The 22,041-nt window shown below is 39.3% G+C and overlaps 1 protein-coding gene across 50 annotated transcripts in view; it reads left to right on the plus strand.

Moving 5' to 3' along the window:
* The window catches only part of TTN (titin), a 273,051-nt gene that overhangs the window by 103,254 nt on the left and 147,756 nt on the right, over positions 1-22,041 (plus strand). For 34 of the 50 annotated variants that reach the window (XM_070070523.1, XM_070070550.1, XM_070070524.1 and 31 more), the window contains 36 exons: positions 56-265; positions 459-536; positions 657-683; positions 1,105-1,164; positions 1,711-1,794; positions 3,711-3,782; positions 4,817-4,864; positions 6,015-6,419; positions 6,850-6,909; positions 7,294-7,371; positions 7,526-7,603; positions 8,181-8,267; positions 8,501-8,581; positions 9,301-9,384; positions 9,750-9,836; positions 11,339-11,422; positions 11,655-11,735; positions 11,874-11,954; positions 12,127-12,210; positions 12,464-12,565; positions 13,009-13,116; positions 15,383-15,463; positions 15,641-15,718; positions 15,941-16,024; positions 16,185-16,268; positions 16,557-16,640; positions 16,852-16,935; positions 17,630-17,710; positions 18,014-18,220; positions 19,168-19,245; positions 19,437-19,511; positions 19,713-19,805; positions 20,559-20,636; positions 20,829-21,047; positions 21,263-21,346; positions 21,522-21,599. In XM_070070523.1, the coding sequence (XP_069926624.1) occupies positions 56-265; positions 459-536; positions 657-683; positions 1,105-1,164; positions 1,711-1,794; positions 3,711-3,782; positions 4,817-4,864; positions 6,015-6,419; positions 6,850-6,909; positions 7,294-7,371; positions 7,526-7,603; positions 8,181-8,267; positions 8,501-8,581; positions 9,301-9,384; positions 9,750-9,836; positions 11,339-11,422; positions 11,655-11,735; positions 11,874-11,954; positions 12,127-12,210; positions 12,464-12,565; positions 13,009-13,116; positions 15,383-15,463; positions 15,641-15,718; positions 15,941-16,024; positions 16,185-16,268; positions 16,557-16,640; positions 16,852-16,935; positions 17,630-17,710; positions 18,014-18,220; positions 19,168-19,245; positions 19,437-19,511; positions 19,713-19,805; positions 20,559-20,636; positions 20,829-21,047; positions 21,263-21,346; positions 21,522-21,599 (3,567 nt within the window). The remainder of the gene's footprint in view (positions 1-55; positions 266-458; positions 537-656; positions 684-1,104; positions 1,165-1,710; positions 1,795-3,710; positions 3,783-4,816; positions 4,865-6,014; positions 6,420-6,849; positions 6,910-7,293; positions 7,372-7,525; positions 7,604-8,180; positions 8,268-8,500; positions 8,582-9,300; positions 9,385-9,749; positions 9,837-11,338; positions 11,423-11,654; positions 11,736-11,873; positions 11,955-12,126; positions 12,211-12,463; positions 12,566-13,008; positions 13,117-15,382; positions 15,464-15,640; positions 15,719-15,940; positions 16,025-16,184; positions 16,269-16,556; positions 16,641-16,851; positions 16,936-17,629; positions 17,711-18,013; positions 18,221-19,167; positions 19,246-19,436; positions 19,512-19,712; positions 19,806-20,558; positions 20,637-20,828; positions 21,048-21,262; positions 21,347-21,521; positions 21,600-22,041) is intronic. The other 16 variants (XM_070070529.1, XM_070070572.1, XM_070070576.1 and 13 more) reach the window with 13 other exon arrangements.

Genomic DNA, 22,041 nt, shown 5'->3' on the forward strand with positions numbered 1-22,041 from the left:
GAAAGGGATTTCTTTCTTTCCTGTCTCAATTTGCACTCTCTCTCTTTTCAAACAGCCGAGCCAATTCAGTTTACGAAGCGCATCCAGAACATTGTGGTGAGCGAGCACCAGTCCGCCACCTTTGAGTGTGAAGTGTCCTTTGACGACGCCATCGTAACATGGTACAAAGGACCAACAGAACTGACTGAGAGCCAGAAATACAACTTTAGGAATGACGGCCGCTGCCATTACATGACCATCCACAACGTGACCCCGGACGATGAAGGTAAGGGCATTGGCGGCCTCCCAGGGAATAGATGTATCATTTAGCCTTCATCTGTTTTATGTAAGTCTACCCTTGGCTATGCTTATACTCTGTAACTATACGTAGAAAACAATGTTTAAGACAGCTATCTATTTCAATAAAGAAGTGTTGTTTGCAACATATGAGAAAGCAAACATTTGATGATTCTTCTCAGGGGTCTATTCCGTGATTGCTCGATTGGAGCCACGAGGCGAAGCGAGAAGCACGGCAGAGTTGTACCTTACAACCAAAGGTGAGCGGGCACCAGCATACGCACGCCCAGAGCACAGGCGGCGAAGCCAGTAGCCTACCCAGCGCCAAATACAAAGCCAAATACAAACCTCTCTCTCTCTCTCTCTCCTTTCTTTTGCAGAAATCAAACTTGAACTGAAACCTCCTGGTAAATTTTCTTGTTTTTGTTTGTTAGAGTCAATCTTTGCTTCCAAAAAAATGTAGTGGAAGTTTATAAATAGTAGAAGCCAAAATATGTAAGAATACCATTTCTCTTTTCAGTAAAACACTACCCAGTGAAATTATTTTCATTAAAATAGTCTGTTAAACGTTGTGAACTTTAAAAATTAGGGATAAGGCCTCTTTGAGTTGATCTCTAGGATCGCGTCAATGGGTGTGGCCATTGCACAGAAGGAATTTTCAGAGACAGTAGCGTGCCTGTGCGGTTCCATACAAGAGGATACTAGCATTTTTGTGTCTCTGTATTAGATTCTGCTGTTGAGATGCCCAACATTAAGTACATCTTCATTGCCTAATAAACGTCTGTGTTCTCAGTCCCTCTGTGCTCATCGCCACATGTTCCTTTCCAGATATCCCAGACTCCAGAGTTCCAATCCCGACCATGCCTATCAGAGCGGTGCCACCAGAAGGTAAGGGCGCTCGGCCCCTGGGCTTGGAGCAGTGATGCTCTCCCGCTAGGAAGGTACCCATGCCTAAGCCATATCAGAGAATGAGACCCCATGCCCTCTGTGGAATAATTTCCTCTGTAGTTAGCAGTTAAGACACCTGCATCCCATGTCAGAAATTCCCTCCGTAGTTAGCAGTTAAGACACCTGCATCCCATGTCAGAGAGCCTGGGCTTGACTCCCGATTCCATCTCCTGCCCCCAGCTTTCTGCTAATGCTGCTGGGAGGCAGTGGTGATGGCTCAAGTAACTGGGCTCCTGCTACTCATGTGGGAGATCTGTACTGAGCTGCCTGTATTTGTAAAGTGAACCAGACGGCACTGCCTTTCAAATAAATGTTTTTAATAAAAGTTATTGACAAGTTATAACCGTTAACAACTTTCACTGCTCTGATTGATAAGTTAACTCTATAGTACCTCTGAAGTACTGAAATGCACAAGAATTTTCATTGTACTTCACACAAAATAGGAAACTGAAGCATGTTACTGATGATGACATTCATTTTCTTCAGAAATCCCTCCCGTGGCCATTCCACCTATCCCTCTTTTGCTGCCAGCACCCGAAGAAAAGAAACCACCACCAAAACGTATTGAAGGTATTACCTACTTAACTACCTAAAAGTTAAAATGCACAGGATCTCGCTAAGGCTGCCCCCGCAAATGCTGCTTTGCACGTCTCGTGCACCCTCTAGTGGTCAAGAAGTTGAGCTGCCTCTTGAAATAGAACAGCTTCTTTAAGTATTAGCTACACGTCTAAGATGTGCTTAAGACATCAGACAAACCAAATACTATGCTGAGCATGAAAACATTACATTTAGGTGAAACCACTTACACATTAATGGAAATTAGTTTTGTTTTTCCTTTTTACCTAACTACTAAGGACCAATTTCTACTACAGTTTATGGAAATAAATCACACTAGTTTTTAGCCAAACTAAAAATGAAAATGATAGTTTTTCCTTAACTTATAATGTTAGCTACCTTTATAAGCTATTTCTTATAAAACCATGATTTAGAATATCTTGGGAACTTTTGTCCCTTAAGTCTAAGTTCACTAAAAAAAAAAAAAAAAACTTTTAAGTGCTCCAGAGAATTGTCCCTGTCAGTACTTCAGCACAGAAATTGTACTATTTGTGTCCCAAAGCTGCTTGACTAAATCAGTTAAAACTGGTTGCCGGGGAGTTGCTGGAGTTATAGAGAGAACAGAATTACTTTCGGAATACCTGTAGCATGGTCAGGAAAAATCTGCATGTCAAAGTCACATTTTCCCATAGCCACACCACTACTGTAGAAGCTTCTAAAGGTTGACACATGAGTCCCCTACCACCACTACCATTGTGTCAGACAAATGAGATGTTTTTCAGCCAGCCTCAGAAGAAATTCAGAAAACATTTCATCTTTGTGACTGATAAATCTTGGTAACAAAGGCATTTTTATAATTTACATAAACAAAGTTTTTAAATATATCTTAAATACCTGATAGCAGAGAGAAACCAGAAATTTAAAAAAAAAATACTTTAAGTTTCCGTTTATATTCCTGTTGTCAGAAATAATTATTTCTCTTAATGAATGATTTGTTCTTTGAATGTTGATGTCAAATGGCTAAGCTTGAGTAGCCACTATAAGACTTGAGAAATTCAATCATATATATATTTTTTTTTTTTTTTGACAGGCAGAGTGGACAGTGAGAGAGAGAGACAGAGAGAAAGGTCTTCCTTTGCCGTTGGTTCACCCTCCAATGGCCGCCGCGGCCGGCGCGCTGCGGCCGGCGCACCGCGCTGATCCGATGGCAGGAGCCAGGAGCCAGGTGCTTTTCCTGGTCTCCCATGGGGTGCAGGGCCCAAGCACCTGGGCCATCCTCCACTGCACTCCCTAGCCACAGCAGAGGGCTGGCCTGGAAGAGGGGCAACCGGGACAGAATCCGGCGCCCCGACCGGGACTAGAACCCGGTGTGCCGGCGCCGCTAGGCGGAGGATTAGCCTAGTGAGCCACGGCGCCGGCCTCAATCATATATTTAAACTTTCAAATACTTTTCATTCATGAATACTGGATGCCAAAATCAAGTGACATAAGAATAATAATTAAGGTATAATAGCAGCAACAACCAAAGAAAACTCCTGCAATATATCATCGGTAGGCTTTCATTTTGCTAGCCCATTAGTTATTCTCCCTCCTAACAAATTTAGTGTTCTTGAGTTAAACAAGAATGAAAATGTGTACCTTTCAATTTACGATACCACTTGTATTCACTCTCCATGTTTTAAAAACTTGACCTCTTAGCAGGCATAAACCAGCGGAGACTTAAGATCACAGTCCACATTGTACCTGATCCAAAACAACTTTTTTTGCATTCTAATCCGAGATCTTTGTGAAATAGATGTCTTTCAATAATGTGCAGTCTTTTTTTTTAACCATCATTTGAAGGAAATAAAATATTTCAGTAAGCCTCAGGGTTTCCAGACAACATTTTTAGTTATCTACATACGACATCTATTTTTCATTTGTGGTTTTAGTGACCAAGAAGGCTGTGAAGAAGGATGCCAAAAAGGTGGCAAAGCCCAAGGAAGAGGCACTACCACGTGAAGGTATGATTATAATGCATTAGTCAGAAAGCAGTCTCAAGACCTTTTTGGGGTGGAATAAAACTTTTAAATCCTACAGAGTGGAAGACAGAAGGAGGGCAAGAGCTTGAGGGGAGACTGTGCCCATCCTTTTGCTCACGGTCATCCTCTTCTTTGACTCAGTTCTCTCTCTGAACTTTCTTTGTTCCCGCTGTGTTGCCTGTCTTCCCCCTGTCTACATCTGCTCCTGGGCTCCCAGTGCAGCAGCAGAATATTCTGGTTGTCCCTGGACGGTGGCTTCAATTAGACCTGACTCTGCAGTCCAACAGCTGGACCTGCTTAAGCCATACCAATAGAAAGTCACAGGCTGGTGCTAACTCCAAGATGCTGCTCCAGCCCAACTGGTGGTCGTCACTGGTTTACCTGACCTAAATGTCAATATTTGCAGGGAAAGAATATTTTTTGAAGAAGAACCAATTCAGATCATTTTAACTTTTAATATATTCCTGGAAGGTGTTCAGGAAGACAATTGGGTCATTAAATTTAAGCATATAGCTTTAACATATATGATAGCTTTGACATACAGCTTTGACTAGTATTAGAATACTGGAACCTCCTTAAAGAAGGAGAACAAGGAGCGCAAGGCATTTGCCTGTCATTCTTTTCATTTGTGAAACGTTGTGGAATGAGAGGGAGCCCAAAGCGCATGGGTATTTCATGAACTTCATAATTAATAATTGAAAAAATCAAACATACATACATTTTTTAGATTAGATATATTGACTATTCCTTTCATATTTCATGTTCATTTAAATTAGTTTGAGTCAACCTAAATTAGAATCAAACTAGTTTGTGTTTTTGTTTAATATGGCACTGTGTAGCATGTTTAATGAGTTATGTTTGGGAATGAGAAAAGTGTAATGATGATTTCTGGAGGGTGTTATTGTGGTAGTAGTCCCAGGTTGTGCAAATGACCAACAATGATGCACAGAATTAGTAAACATTAAGCAAAGCATAATCCAGAAATAACCATATATTTTATGTTTTTCAACCTTCAGAAGTTATCCAGAAGCCCCCACCTCCTACTACCTTAATTCCAGCAAAAGGTAAATAAAAGGAAATTATTAAATATTTCCATGCTATTTATTCCTTTGTTTTTCTGCCAGCTTATTGTTAAATTGTAGAGTCTGAGCTGCTAGATTAAAATTTGTATTAGAAATGACAGCACGGAATCCGCATTGTGGCACAGTGGTTTAAACTTCTCCCTGCGACACCAGCATCCATATGGGTGCTGATTCAAGTCCTGGCTGCTCTGCTTCTGATCCAGCTCCCGGCTATGACCTGGGCAGGCAGCAGAGGATGGCCCAAGTGCTTGGGCCCCTGCACCCAAGTGGGAGACCTGGAAGAAGCTCCTGGTTCCTGGCTTGGGCCCAGCCATTGTGGCCATTTGGGGAGTGAACAGCAAATGGAAGATCTCTCTCTGTCTCACTCCTTCTTTCTCTTCAGCTCTGCCTTTTAAATAAAAAAATAAATCTTAAAAATAATGAGAGCTATTTTGTATTGCTCCTACTCTAGGAAAGGATACCCAGGGAGACATTTTTCATGCTGCATCTGGCAATGACCACATGGAAATAAGCAGTGGGAGCTAGGAAAAGGAGAAGCCACTCCTTATTTCTTATGTCTAACACGAATATTAAAGGTCATAAAAGTAATGGAAGACTTAAAGATATTTTATATAAAAGCAACCAATTGAATTGTTTGATTATTTAAGTAGTATCTATATTGAACTGATGAATGGGTCATCTTCCATCACGAAAGATGTGGTCTTACAAGTAGAAATATACTTCAAAGAATGATTGAAAATTTAAAAATATGAACTACAGGAACATTAAATCAATATCTGTCACATTATGAGATATTAAAATATTCCATGGGTAGAAAGTTGAGTTTTGTAAGTGGGAGCTCCCATTGAACAATGGAAGTTGTGTTCACTTAACAATATTTATTGCAGCTATTTTTCCATACAGTAAAAATTTCATATCAAGAGTAGAGGGTATCTTGATAGTCTTTATTATCTTCCATAGTCAACAAATTTCTGGATCCTATACAAAGAAAAGTATAGCAAATCATCAATATAATGCTGAGATCTGAGATACTGATGCATTTCCCTGTGTTGATTTTCATCTAATGAAGTGAAGCAGTTCTACCCATGGTTTATATATTGATATTTATTTGTTTATATATTATCTGTTTCAGGCCCTGAAATTATTGATATATCCTCTAAGGCTGAAGAAGTAAAAATAACAACTATCACCAGAAAGAAAGAAGTTCAGAAAGAAAAAGAAGTTGTGTATGAGAAAAAGCGTGCAGTTCACGAAGAAAAGAAACTTTTCATAGAATCTCTGGAAGAACCTTATGATGAGTTAGAAATGGAGCCATACACGGAGCCATTTGAAGAACCTTACTATGAAGAACCAGATGAAGAGTATGAGGAGATCAAGGTAGAAGCTAAAAGAGAAGTTCACGAGGAGTGGGAGGAAGATTTTGAAGAAGGGCAAGAATACTACGAAAGGGAAGAAGGCTATGATGAAGGAGAGGAGGAATGGGAGGAGGCTTACCAGGAGAGAGAAGTGGTTCAAGTTCAGAAGGTGTATGGAGAAGGTATGCAGAAACTGGCTGACTCTCTGTCCTCTTTTCCTCAGATCATTGAATTTTCAAAGCAATTAAACCAATTTGCAACAGATTTGAAACAGATGAAATGATGATTTGTGTGTCATGATGGTTAGAAATCTTCAAAAACTCTATCTTTAAATAATTAATTTCCATAAGAGTCACTTTCAAGCCTTAGTTCTATTACTAAGACTAAATTCTAGGTGCTGTTTGCTAATGCAGAAGTTCAGTTTTTACTTCACCTGCTTTGTTTGCATCTCTGCTTGGTCTCGCTCTGAAACCCAGCACTAGGAATCATGTTAGCAATAATAATCCCAAATATAGTACTTTATGCAATTATGTATCTTGATTTATTTGTAATTAATACGTTTTAGAACGTACCTATTTATGCACCCCTACATATCCTATTTTTTTATTAAAGAAACACATGAAATAAAAATTCCAGCGAAAGTGCCTGAAAAGAAAGCTCCACCTCCTAAAGGTATGTAACTGGAATTGTTTAAATAGATCAGAGCACCAGCAATATTATTATGTCTTGTTTGGCAAAAATGTATAAATCACCAGTTCAAATCAATAGGCACAACTTCTTCTCTAAGTTATATTTTACCAATGAATTTTTTTCTTAAGAATTTCTACCTAATTCATCTAATAAATCAAAGGATTATTATGGTAAATTTAAAATAAATGCGAATATAACCAAAATGATTTAAGTACTAAAACTTAAACATAACCAAATTTGTCTCTCTCTCTGTCTCTCAAAATAATTATACATATATATGTGTATATACATTTGTCTGTGTGGAGAGAGAGGGAGAACCTTAATAGAAATTCTAAAAGTACTGCAATTTCTTTAAAATGCTTGCAGTTGTAAAGAAGCCAGTAGTTGAAAAAATTGAAAAGACTTCTCGAAGAATGGAGGAAGAAAAAGTCCAAGTCACAAAAGGTATCATTTAACATGCTTCTAGTATGATGTACACAAGTAATCTACTTACTGATATGTACTCACCTGTGAGATGTTTATAAAATCAGCTGGTTTTAAATTTTGTGAAAAAAATATATTCTTCACACCACAAATATATTTGTACATATTTTTTAAGTACCCGAAGTTTCCAAGAAGATTGTTCCACAAAAACCTTCCCGGATTCCAGTAGAGGAAGAAGTTATTGAAGTCAAAGGTATATCTCTATTTTCAGCTACAAGTTTTAAACATTTTTATTGATATGTATGGGAACATGTACCTATTTTGCTAAATAATTCCCAAATCACCACCAGACCAAGCACATTTTTATATAATCCAATTTTATGTTGAGTTGCACTTATGTGTAATTTACATAAATAACATCACCTTTGTTTCTATTTTTGTTTTACAATTACACTTTTTTCACTTAAAGGAGGTTTTGTGTTTAATGAGTAGCCTTCTAACTTTACTATGCACTGCAGTCCAATACATATAATATCCCCATCCTCTCGTTCATAAGAATAATCCTAACAGATTTGGAAAAGCACCGCAGTGTGTGTGAAGAAGTTGTGTCTATTTGATTCCCATTTGTGATGTTTGATAAAAGCTTCATGGGCTGTTGGTCTCTGTTGATCAAAACGTAATCTAGTTTCTTGTCAATACTAAATGTGTTATTATTATGTCATGTTAACACATTCAGTCTGCGTTTAAAGACCATATCGAGTAAAATCCGTGTATCTGATCTGCTGTCTTGTCTTAGAAAAATAGACTAATGTGGAATACTCTCTTTAAAGTACCAGCTGTGCATACAAAGAAGATGGTTATTTCAGAGGAAAAGATGTTCTTTGCTTCTCGCACAGAGGAGGAGGTGTCAGTCACAGGTATAAGGCAAATTGGAATTGGGAATTGCCTGGAAGGGTTTTCGTTGGATTTCTATCGCTCTTGTTTCTCTATAATCTGTGATCATGTAGTCATTTCTGTCTCCTTGTCATTCTCTGTCATCTTTTTCATTGTGCGTTTGTCTCTGTGTTAATTTTGATTTCAGTATTCTTTGTAAATTATAATTACCACCCGCAATGGCATAGAAGTAATTAAAATGTGCATTTTTTTAAAGTCCCTGAAGTCCAAAAGAAAACTGTCACTGAAGAGAAAGTTCATGTTGCCGTTTCCAAAAAGATTGAGCCACCACCTAAAGGTATTAGTGATTCATTCTGAGCTGAAAATCTTTTCAACGTTGGTATAAGCTCTGTAGACTACTCCTATGTAAGCTTACAACTAGATAAATTAATATTTGAAATCATTAATAAGTGTTCCATAGTTCTCCCTTCCTTTTCTATTACCTTTGGTTGCTTCCACGGATTGTTGTGTGTGGAGGAAATACTGTGCTACCTCTGTGCTACTGTGCACCTCTTACCAAGTCTGGGACCGTGAGGTCATGTGGGGTGTCACACTGGCAGCACTGCCACCCGCGTGGAAATCAGAATCCAACAACCCACAGGTCAAGGAACTGGCTACAACTTCCCAGCCAAATTGTTACACACTTAAGATAATCTAAGGCAGTTGTTTTCATGCAACTACTGGCTAAAAGTGAAATTGCTAAAAAATTATCTTCAAAGTTATTATTTATTAAAAAAAAACTATTTTCTAAGGAAAAGGCTCTGTCCCCTCTAAGGAAGGGGTGCTCCCCCTATTCCTGAGAAAGTGGAGGCACTTACATTAAAAGTTTTAATAGTCACATTTTTTTAATCAGTCATTGAGCCATCTGCACTTAGGCTGGTTTCTAGTACATGATTTTCTTGCCTTCAACTGGTACAAAAGTAGAATGTCTACTCTTTAATTCTAAATCTTGCAACAATGTGTAGGCGCTGTTGTTGAAATGCACAATTTCTCACAAATGACACATTTCTTTTAAAGTCCCTGAGCCACCCAAGAAACCCATTCCAGAAGAAGTGGCCCCCGTTCCCGTTCCTAAAAAGGTGGAGCCCCCACCAGCCAAAGGTAGACTAATATTTTTTTAAAAAATAATTCCTAGCATCCATCTTCTATTTTTGCTGTGAGATCTATGTTTTGATGCAATAGCCACTGTAACCCATCTGTAATCTGTGTAGTTTTAGTTTTGTGTTATGTAAATTTCATCAGTTTGTGAGAATTGTTGTACATGTATCGATAAGGCCATCCTAACTGGATCTTTGCTTCCCCTAGAATATGTAATGTCTTTCTGGTGCTGGTGTATTTAGCATTTGTTATTACAAGTAGGGCACACTGAATTACATCCTAAGTCTTACATTCTTATTGAGGATTTAAGCTTTAGTCTGCTAGTAGACTAGAACGCTCAACCCATCTCAACAACGATGTCTTTAAAGTTCCCGAGGTGCCTAAGAAACCGGTGCCAGAGGAGAAGAAGCCAGTTCCCGTCCCCAAGAAGAAGGAACCTGCTGCTCCCCCAAAAGGTACTCCACATCTGGTGACAGGGAGACCTTTTGCCCCAAATGCCTGGCGTCTGCTTTGTGTGGTCTTCCTGTGGACTATGCTGTGTTTTTCTGTTGTCTCTCTTACATGTACCCTTGTGTTCCGAATGTTTGTCAGCTCTGGAGTTGTGTTCCTGGCATGGAATGCTTAGGGGCCTCAACATCTTAAAGCGGCACCAGAAAGTGTTAGTAAAAGAAGTCCCTAGGTCAATCTGCCGTCTTACTGTTTTGATGTCGTCCCACTCAGAGAAAGAATATTGGTGAACCTCATCTGGACGTGGTTCCAGAAAATAACTCTTTCATCCCTCCTGTGTGACTTTTTCTTAATAAAAACATTTTGAGTTATGAAAACGTGGAGGTGGACAAAGGCAGCTGGAGGGTCTGGCAGGAGTGAGTGTTAGCTAGATGCAGGTGTACCTGGTGCTGCCAGTGACGGCCATGCTTAGTCACCAGTAACAGCGGGTCTTCATAGAGGGAGACAGGGTTTAGATGTTTTTCTTTGCCGATCTGTCTTGAGACACTACTTGAATGTCAGTGTTTGCCATAAATGTTGCAATTCGCTGATGCACTAGTGAGGTTACTTTTCATACAGGTGTCTTTGCATTCCAATGTGTGCTGTGGCACACTGCTGATCCATGATTGTTTTGGAGTTCTCATTTTGTGTGAGTGGGGGAGGGGAGTGGTGATGAACGGCACTTTTATTGAAGCAATGAAGCCACAACTGCACACGTCTGGTCAGTTATGGAGAGAGCAAGAATTCACTCTTCTCCAGTGGGGGAGAAAGCAGTGAGTGAAGCCATACATTTTGAATAGTGCAGTCTTTGGCCTGACTTCCCAGTGTTTCTATTTCTTCTTGAATCAGATATGCTTCTCTCTTGAACTCTTGGCTCTTGCAGAATGCTGGGTCTTTTGTTTTTTTTAGCAAATGATTAAAAGATGATTTTTGAGTACTTGACTACTATACCTGAAGATCATATTAGTAAAACCAATACCAGTACCAAAACTGTTATTAAAAATGATTTTTATTATCTAGTCATTAAAAAGAAAAGTAACACTAGTAAAATCACTAATCCCAAAGCTACATGGTCCCTCCTGGTGGAGTCACAGAGACATCTCTCAGTTATCCATAAAAGCAGATGCACAAATAACATGGATGTATTGATAAACACTGCCTGTGTACAAAACATAACTAATATTTTCCTAGCAAAAGCATACCCATAGATAAAGAATTAATTCTGTACACATTTTTCTGTTCTATAACTCAATTTTAACTGTCCAAATGCCTCTAAAGCATTGTTTGTGACCTTTGTCACATTTTATAACACTGTATAGCATTATAATTGGCTCAATTTTCTACCTTATTTTCTGATGCATATGTCATCTGTAACAGCATGGGTGAACTACATGAAGATTTGCATGTGTGTCTGTGCCCATTAGAGAAGTGCTACGTGTCTGGACTCACTGTCTGTTTTAAAAACTTTAAGTCCCAGAAGTGGCCAAGAAACCTGTGCCTGAAGAAAAGGTTCCTGTTCCAGTTGCAAAGAAAAAGGAGGAGCCCCCAACTAAAGGTACAGCGAGTTGCTTAGTAAAGAAGCCGTCTCTAGTGTGTCTATGTCTTGAGTGCAAAACATTATGTGTCTCATGATCTATTAATTGACTTAGTTTCGTGCAAAATGAATGTTTTATGGTGAGTGCGACTTCAACCAAAATGTCTGTCTACCTGTCTACTTTCTTACAAAATAACGGTGCGCTGTTTACTTTGGAAAAACATAAAGTCAGTTCTGACAATGTCTTTTCAAGTTGCTGAAGTACAGAAGAGGGTTGTCATGGAAGAACAGGTTACTGTTGTCACTCAGAGAGAGGAATCGCCGCCTCCAGCAGGTACTGAATCCCATCTCCGTGGAATAACCATCTCTCCTCCCAGCTGCTCTAACTGCATGCCCTTGTTAATGGGCCATTCTGTGGGGCTCGCTTGCTTTCCTTTGTATGGATTTTAAAATCAAATACTATCCTTTAAAGTGCCAGAAATGCCAAAGAAGAGAGTTCCAGAAGAAAGAAGACCCGTTCCTCATAAAGAGGAAGAAGCCCCACCACCAAAAGGTACCGTGTTTCCATCTTTTCGGGAAGCCTCTTTGTATCCAACGAGGTCTGTAGGCAAACGATGACTTGGTCCGTTTTGTGGTGTGAGTGCGTGATGAGTGTGTAACTGTACTTTATGTTGGGCTTCCGTGAGACAACAGTCAAGTCCTAAAAGTCCCTCATGTTTCTAAAGTGCCCGCTGTGCCCAAGAAACCTGTGCCTGAGGAGAAAGTTCCAGTGCCAGTTCCCGTGGCTAAGAAACCCCCTCCTCCCCGAGGTAGGCTTTGCCTCAGTCCTCTGCCCCGAATCTCTTAGCGTGTGCGTCCCTGCTTGTTCTGTGGTCTTCTCGTGTACTCACCTTTGTCTTGCTGCCGATCCAGCTGTGTGTAGATGCACTTGTGATGCGTTACTTGTTTTCCCACGGGGCTCGTAGAATCGCTGTCGTGTGCAAATCTTCCCCAGATTCCAAGAAGAGAGCATTGTTAAAATTCTTGACTTTTTAAAACTTCAACTTTAATGCTTTCTTAAAGCTGAAGTTTCTAAGAAAGCTGTCGTAGAAGAAAAAAGATTTGTTGCCGAAGAAAGACAAGCCATGGCTGTCTCTCAGAGAGTGGAAGTCATGCGGCATGAAGGTATAGACTCAGAAGTGAGAAGGGAAATGAGTTTGTCTGTGTGTATGTGTGTGTGTGTGTGTGTGTGTGTTTCCTCGAAGTCTCTTCTTCTTTCCAGATGTCATTGTTTGGCCTAGAACTTGTCCTTGTTAGTTATTTCCACTTTTGTTGATAATGGCTCATGTCTACCTGTTGTAGCCTTCTGAGACTGAGTCTTTTGTGTCTACCTTGATCTTGAACCATTTACAACAGTGAATGGGATGCTTTGAAAATGTCATGCTTGGACGTATTTGAAAACTGTCCCCTCATCTGAGATCAGCAGTTTCCTTCTTGAACTGTGGAAACTTGACGTAGCTATGCCCTAACCAGGCAGAAGAACCGTCTTCCATCAGTATGAACACCTAGGTATGAGTATTTCAGCAGGCTGAGTTTAAATTAAATCCTGCCCTTTAAAATATCCACAGAGGAAGAATGGAGTTACTCAGAAGAGGAGGAAAGAGTGTCTGTTTCCGTTTATAGAGAAGAGGAAAGAGAGGAGGAGGAGGAGGAAGCGGAGGTTACAGAATATGAAGGTAAACAATGCGAATTAGCTAGAGATGAGCTGGTGTCTTGAGAAGTTTTCCTTCACAGAGAGTTTATCAGACTAATGTGAAGTGATACACATTGAAGTGGGCACCTACTGGCCCCAGTAGATCCATCTTTGGATCAAAACACAAAGTTGAGGAACATTAACATGTGATTAAACATCCAATGTTTCTCATGCCTTCTCCTTCTTACCTGGCTATATGGTGTGAAAGGTTTCATATTTACATGGGGCAAGTATTTCCACACACAGCCTGTTCACCCTTTCATTAGACAGAACTTGGCTTCAGCATGGCGGATTTGCTCAGACTTCACCCTGGGAGCCTAATGTCTCATCAGTGTTTCCCTGTTTTTACCACAATCCACAGACAGAAATATATGACATAATATAATCCCACACATATCTACGTACATCCATCTCTGAAACAGAATGTTATGCAACATTGCTTCCCTTACTATGTCTGATATACTTTAACATTTTCTGTTTCATCTTACCCTATTCTGTTCTTTTCATTTAAGAAAATGCCAGCCACAGCCCATTTTGTAAGTCACTAATTTGTCCTTACAGTCTAAAAATGGACAAGAACATACATTACCTCATTACATTCCAGAAATCAAAGCCATCTTTGTGAGTTTGAAACACTGAACACTTGAGGCGTTCCTTTATTTCACACATGGAGAAAACAATTATATAAAACTGTGGTCAGCTTGAGTTGATATTCAGATGTTCCCATGCCTATAATTTAATTTCTATTGTTTCTTAAGGATTGCAATGAATTAAGACATATGTAGGTTTCCTGCTAAAATCCAACACTCTACTACAGCTATATATCCAAGAAAGTTCTAATGTCACTCTGTTTTGAAGAGAAACCAATAAGATCCTTAACAAACTAATCGTGGTACCAGGAGATGCACTCAAGTATACTTCTGGCTAATAGATCTGGTTCCTCTTACTCCCTTCCTCCACATGGAAGGAGAGTCCCTGGACACCCAAGATGCTTAGTCTTAACATAAGGGCTTGGCCTAGCACCATCTAGGGTCTAATTCTCACAAGGAAGCCCACCAGTTGTGTTGTGCTTCCTGGAAGAGGTCATGCTGTTGGGCTTAACTTGGGAATCTGCTGAGCTCAAGGAGAACCCCATCCTTTCTAGAAATGTTTGGAAAAGTTCTCATCACACGGGTCTGATTTCCATTCTGGGCAGTGTACATTATAAATTGTTTTTAACATACCAGACCAGCCGGCGCCGTGGCTCAATAGGCTAATCCTCCACCTTGCGGCGCCGGCACACCGGGTTCTAGTCCCGGTTGGGGCGCCGGATTCTGTCCCGGTTGCCCCTCTTCCAGGCCAGCTCTCTGCTATGGCCAGGGAGTGCAGTGGAGGATGGCCCAGGTGCTTGGGCCCTGCACCCCATGGGAGACCAGGAAAAGCACCTGGCTCCTGGCTCCTGCCAGGATCAGCGCGGTGCGCCGGCTGCAGCGGCGGCCATTGGAGGGTGAACCAACGGCAAAGGAAGACCTTTCTCTCTGTCTCTCTCTCTCACTGTCCACTCTGCCTGTCAAAAAAAAAAAAATAAAAAAAAAAAATAAATAAATAAATAAAAAATAATAAAAAAAAATAAAAAAAATAAAAAAAAAATAAAAAAAAACATACCAGACTAAAAGGAAAGATTCTATCTGATATGTCTTCATTAAGCCAGAGATGAGTGGCCTGTTAACTTTGCTTTCAGTGTAAAAAGCAGGAGTGCTTTTCACTAGACCTTTCTATTCTCTAGGCTCAAAAATTAGATGAAGTCTTCTGCTTCTTCTACCATAGCTCCCTCACAAAACTGGGGGCTTGGGCTTTGGGCTTGGGAAAGACATGAAACATCTTGCAATTCACTTTTAAATCCTTGTGTATACGTTTCTGCCCTGGAGCTTTCAAATCTACAGTGTTCTTTTTTAAACTTACCTTCAGTTTCTTGTGTTCTTGTTAACTTAGTCTTGAGAATTAGTTGTGGTCCCATACTTTTCTTGTTATTCCTATGAATATAAGTGTTCTTATATGTACCTTATAACACACTTGAAAGTTAAATCGATGAAACCTTTTTTCTATACTCTTCACTTACCTTCGTTGGCTATTTTAAATGGGAACAATTGGGGATTTAGCCAGTGTTCAATTTATGCAATTTTAATCCCTTTTTGAAGGGATAAATTATGGCTAAGACTAAACATGACAATCACTACAATCTGTCTTCTTTAAAATTGATGTCTTTAAAGTGATGGAGGAGCCTGAGGAATATGTTGTGGAGGAAAAACTACACTTTATTTCTAAGAAAGTGGAAGCTGAACCAGCTGAAGGTATTCCGGGTCTTTATCCCTTTGTTGGTTTGTCCCTTCTTTATGTTCTCTCATAGCTGTTAGTACCTGTAGAGCAAGTATTGATAAATATCATGTCTAATAAAAAGATCCCTTACATTTTAATTTTTAAAAAAAGTCAGAACATTTCCACAAGCATATTTTATAATCTTTTTCAAGTGCCTGAGAAGCATGAGAAGAAAATTGTTCCAAAACCAAAAGTTCCTGCTAAAGTGGAGGAGCCTCCACCAGCTAAAGGTACAATGTCTCTCCAAGAAATGTGACGGCATTTGTCTTGGTAGCTATAATAGTGCCTTTTGATGATACCACTGTCTGAGTTTTTGTTGGCGCACACGTCTGAACATTTTTGCTGAGTCTAGTCTTAATCTTTGTGTCTATGTGTGATCTTTTCAAAAAGTGAGTTCTATGTCACTGCTTAGGTAATGAAAGCTAATGCTCTTGAATCTCATCTTTCTAAAGTTCCCGAAGCACCTAAGAAAATTGTGCCAGAAAAGAAAGTTCCCGCTCCTGTTCCTAAAAAGGAAAAGGTGCCTCCACCTAAAGGTATATTGGATTTTACTTTGTTCTTGAAAATGTGTGTCTGTTCTTTTATCTTAAATTGACGTCTTCTTCCAATGTTGATAAGAGTCACAAGCAACTATGTGTACCTGTGTTTAGTGTTTTCCTACTGTATGTTTGATTGTGTTGCCTGCTGTCTTTTAAGTGCCAGAAGAGCCAAAGAAACCAGTTCCAGAGAAAAAGGTTCCTCCCAAAGTGATTAAGACAGAAGAACCTCCCCCAGCCAAAGGTAAAAGAGGTCCCCACCACAAAAACTGGAAACATTTGTCTTGTCTTTTTCTTCCTCTTGCTGCTGTCCTTTGGGTCACATTTTTCGATGTACGTTATTGGTGTATGTTGGTGGCAGTGGTGTATTATCGCCTTGTCTTTGGGTGGAGTATTCTTATTTGTTGTGATGTTTAGCTGTGTGTGTATTGTAAATTCTTTTCATCGAAAATCGCAAGACTTTCTGGCTGATATATTTTTTAAATCCCCCTGGAAGCAGTATAAATCCCTAATCCTTAAATTGTCTTTGAAGTGGCTGAGACGCACATGCAAATTACCCAGGAAGAGAAAGTTCTTGTTGCTGTAACTAAAAAAGAGAAGCCTCCGAGAGCCAGAGGTACATGCGCCCCTTCAGTGCCCAGCGTGGCACTCGCCCTGCTCTCTCTACCAAGTGCACTGTCTGTGGGTGTTGGTTTTTGTTGTAGCCGTTGCTTTATGTTTAAAATAATGACCATGTCAAGTCCTTGATGTTGGGGTCCCTACTCTATGACTATCTTTGTGGTGTGAATGAGGAAAACAATTCTTTAAAGTGAAATCTATCTTTAAAGTGCCAGAGGAACCCAAGAAAGCCGTTCCAGAAGAAAGGTTTCCTAAACTTAAACCTAGAAGAGAAGAGGAGCCACCAACGAAAGGTAAATAGACTTTAAGAAAAAAATCAAAATAAGCAACAGCTGTTAGAACTAATTTAGTGGAATGGAGTTCATTAGAGAAAATAAAGTAACTACATATTATGAAGTAAGTAACATATGTTATGTTTCTTCAAAAATAAGCATTTCTGATACTAATAAGAACTTTTTAATCTAAAAAAAGTGAGGCTTCTCCCAAACATGTGTAGTTTTCCCTAAAACATGTTTGTTCTATGTCTCTTTGTCCATATACTAAACTCATCTGCAAAATGATTTTTTACATGACAATGTTAGACTATGTTTCTCATTTTTTTTAATCTTTAACTGCCTACTTATGCCGGTAGAGCTTATGAAAATACCTTATAATTAAAGTGAAGAAACTATTTATGTAACACAAGTTTCTATCTACTGCTTGTACTTATTTGATAGTCATTGTTTCTGTTATTCAGTTTTCTTTTTTCAACTCTCTTATAAATGGTAGTTGATTGTCCTAAAGTTATTCAGTGTCTTTGGAGCATTAAATAGCTAAATCAAAAGTATCCGTGTGTATATTGCACCATGTTTATATCTGTGTCTGTTGCTTTTTCTTGCCTTTTAAATGAAAAGTTTTGTTTGTCTTTGGATTGTTCATGCAAGATTTTTCTTAACACATATAGGTTCAGAATCTTGCCATTCACTTTTAATAATTACTCTTTTAAAGTGACAGAAGTCAGAAAAAGAGCTGTTAAAGAAGAAAAAGTATCCATTGAAGTTCCAAAGAGAGAACCTCATGCCGCAAAAGGTACATTTGTTATGCGTCAGTTAAACAATAGGAAGCATGAAACCACCCAACTCCTTGCTTGCTAGTTCCCATTTGACTCCTATACATTAAGAGCTTTCTGTTGACTCAAGGCAGGGACTCTAACCTCTGAAACCACAGTTAACACATGGACATTTTCTGGTATCTTGAGCAGCTAAGGACAGTCAGGGTCCCCCGTAACCAGTGCATGAGACCATCACAAAGGAGTGAAATCAAAACACACAGTCACTCTCACCCCTAAATGAGCTTCAAATGAAATGCTGCCTGTTGTCAATATTATTCCAGAAGTAACAGTAACAGAAGAAAAAGAATGGTCCTACACCCGAGAGGAAGAAACTGTTTCAGTACAACGGGAAGAAGATTATGAGGAATATGAAGAATATGATTACAGAGAATTTGAGGACTATGAGCCAACAGAAGAATATGACCAATATGAGGAATATGAGGAGCGGGAGGCTGAACACCGGGAAGAGTATGAGGAGTATGTCACAGGTATGAGCAGAACTGCAAACCTGAACCCAAATAAGTGTGTGCAAAACACACCAGGACAGGGGAAAATGTTGGATGCCCACAGAAATGTGGAAAGTCTCTGTTTCACTTGGTAAATCCAGAATTCCTTTTTCTTGGATAATTTCTATTTTAAAAAGCTCTGTAAATCTTCAGGCTAGTGTTACACTTGGTTTCTGGAAATACCCATCCTCCTGATATTTGCTGATCTGCGAGACGGCAAATGTCTCCAAGTTTCTTCTTCCAAACAGTTAAGAGTTCATCTTGAGGTGCCCGTGAACTTCCCTGTACATGATCAAAGGCATCTCTGTATCTTTTATTCTGTTACTATCTTCAAGCACAATATGCTAGTAAGCACATATACTGCCTCCAGGATTCCTGTCATCAAAAGTTGGTCATGTCTGCTTCAAAAGTAAAGACAGACAAGAAAGCTTACATGAACAGTTGTGTTTCACTGAATGTAGAGGAGAGGTGTGAGCATATAGTTTTGATTCCAAAGAATTTATTTATTTTATTCTTGGAATCAATTCAAATTGGAATTTTGAAATGAATCACTATTATTTACCAAATTCTGTTTCTGATGTTTAATTGCCCAACTTTGAGAAAATTCATAGTTTTACAGACAGCATTAAGAAAAAAACAATATTCTAGAGAGAGGAGTTTTAGCCAGGACTTTGTATATTGGAAGTAAACTGAGAAATTCACTGTGCTAAATGGAGGTATATTTGATTGAAGGAAACAGCCAGGAGGAAAGGGTAACATAAGGTTGTTCAGATTTTAGAGCTAATTCTGGAGGGACCTTCTTACCACTTGAGGCTATGGCTTTGTTATACATGTGAGACATAATGTTGTGATTCTTCGATTCCATTTAAGAAATACTTCTGGTCTGTGTTCCAAAGTCTAACGTTACATACCCGTGTGTATTTTCAAAGAACCCAAGAAGCCTATCCCAGTAAAGCCAGTGCAAGAAGAACCTGTTCCCACAAAACCCAAGGCACCACCAGCTAAAGGTAGAGTAAGAACAATATTACCAGTTATGAGACCTTTGTTTCCTGCCTGTCTGTCTACTATCAACATGTGTGGCAGTGTACCAATGATGTGTGCTTGGAAATTACATTGTATATTGTATTTCTTAGCTTTTTGCTCTTATTACCTCTTGAGAAAACTGGTTTTGAGATTTCTTAATATTAATATTTTAAAGTGCCGAAGAAACCTGTCCCTGAAGAAAAAGTACCAGTGCCCATTCCTAAGAAACTCAAACCTCCACCACCCAAAGGTACATCACAGAGTAATAAGTACCCAAACAACATTGGTACTTATATTCTGTAACCGTCTTACTGTCTTGTCTGATGTGCTCTGTTTTCACTGAACAAATCGTTCAGTTCCCAAGTCTTCCATTTCAGTTGTCCATGTCTATTTGTTATACAATATTCTTAGGATTGGTTTTAATGCTCCTTGATAATTAATATCTTTAAAGTGCCTGAAGAACCAAAGAAAGTTGTTGAGGAAAAAATACGTATTTCAATTACCAAACGTGAAAAAGAGCAAGTGGCTGAACCAGCTGCTAAAGGTATAATAATTTCCTTCTTAGATTATGGTCTTTTATAAGATGTCTTTTGAAATTAGTGTAGCTGTGTTTTTCTTTACTTTGTCGTTTTCTGTCTTTTAAATTAATTCTAAGAGAATGTTGGATGTAAATAATCAGTAAATACAAGATAAGAGAATAATGTTACCTGTAAGAGGAAAAATTATTTGAAAATATGTCCATGTCTTCTTTTACAAAGGTTGTGTCCTACCCCATGACTATAGTACATACAAAATACAGTGTTTAGATTTAAAAATCAGTGACCACTTGGCATATTCCTGATTACCTAAATCGATGTAATGGTGTAATACTATTTGCCAAAGTGTGATTAACTGTTTATTCTAAAATAATATTAAAGATTAAAAAAAATAGGTCAGTGTCCAGCCATTTTTTTTTTCCTGCTTTATGCTATATATGAAGTAACCTCCTGTAATTCAGGAAGTGTGCTAACCCAGGAATAAATTTGGCTTCTCATTGAAGGATGTTCCTTACAGAGACATATTTGAACACTAAACATCCATGACATTTAGGCTCTGCTTGCTCACACTTACTTGAGTAAATATTTCTGAGAGGTTCATTTTGCTTCCGTTGCAAACAAACTTTCTTAGGGATAAAGAGTTGCATTTCTATCACAGTAAATACAGCTACAAAAGTGTTCTGTCTATTTAAAATACAACAAAGCAAGCATTGTCTGGCTGGTTTCCAACACTGAAGTTTTCTTATACTTAACATTTCAAGTGCCCATGAAGCCCAAGAGGGTTGTCCCAGAAGAAAAAGTACCTGTCCCTAAAAAAGAAGTAGCAGCACCTGTCCGAGGTACCTAATGCCACTCCTTTGAATGGGTGTTTGTCTTCTTTGGTGTTGAGTGCGTGTGTATTTCTATGTGTGAAGTTCTTTTGTGGGAAAGGGAAAACCTAGTCTTTCTTTTCTTTATAAATGGGATTGTGTTCCTAAAGTGTCTTAATTTTGTTGAGTAATGGGAAAATGTCCAACTTAAAATCTTTAAAGTGCCAGAAGTGCCTAAAAAGCGAGAACCAGAAGAGGTTGCCTTTGAAGAGGAAGTTGTATCCCATGTGGAGGAATATCTTGTAGAAGAAGAAGAGTACCTTCACGAAGAAGAGGAGTACCTTCACGAGGAAGAATACCTTCATGAGGAAGAAGAATACGTTCATGAAGAAGAAGAGGTCATAGCTGAGGAAGAAGTGGTGCCACCCATACCAGTCAAAGGTAGATTATGTCTCTTGCAAGGCAAAGGTGTCCAGCAGTTTCTTTGGAGCCTGACTATCTGGCATGGCCAGATTCTGGGGGTTATTAGCCCCAGTGACCAATTCTTATTTTAGAAGCAGATATTTTTCTGTGCTGGAGTCTGATATCTGTAGATGCTTTTCATATTTTACATCTTTTCTGCAACATTCCCAAAATTCTTTATAATATCTTTAAAGTGCCTGAGGTACCCAAGAAACCTGTTCCAGAAGAGAAGAGACCTGTTCCTGTTCCCAAAAAGAAGGAAGCCCCACCAGCAAAAGGTATACCACCAATCTAATGAGACCTGTAGGGGAGATCTTATCTGCCTGTAAATACTTATCTTCTGAGTACAAAGCCTGTATGTGTTGCTGTCTATTGTTAAAAGCATTGGATGTGCTTTGTGTGGAGGTCTTGTTTTTAGTGGCTAGAACTTAACAGTAAACAATGTCTTTAAAGTGCCTGAGATTCCTAAGAAGCCAGAGGAGAAGATTCCTGTGCCTATTCCTAAAAAAGAGAAGGCTCCACCAGCTAAAGGTACATCCCTTTATAACCTAGCAGTGTAATAATGTAATAACTTGCCCATGTAGAATAACTTGGTGAGCCATGGCATTGCTTTCCACCATGACAATGTTCATTAACATCAGTGCCTGGAGCAAGTGTTGTGCTCAGCAGGTTAAGCCTCTACTTGGCAGGTCTGTGTCCCATATCAGAGTACTGGTTGGAGTCCTGGCTACTCCACTTAGGATCCAGCTCCCTGCTTATGTGCCAGGGAAGTAATAGATAATGCCTCAAGTACTTGAATTCCTGCCACCCATGTGGGAGACCTGATTTGGGTTCTTGGCTCCTCGCTTTAGCCTGACCCATCCCTCACTATTGTGTCCATTAGGGGAGTGAACCAGCAGATGGATGCTCTCTCAAACCCTCTTCTCCCTCTCCCTCTCTTACTCTCCCCTTCTCTCTCTCCCTCTCCATCTCT

The sequence above is a fragment of the Oryctolagus cuniculus genome, chromosome 3 (assembly GCF_964237555.1).
Source record: "Oryctolagus cuniculus chromosome 3, mOryCun1.1, whole genome shotgun sequence".
Classification (NCBI taxonomy): Eukaryota; Metazoa; Chordata; class Mammalia; order Lagomorpha; family Leporidae; genus Oryctolagus; species Oryctolagus cuniculus.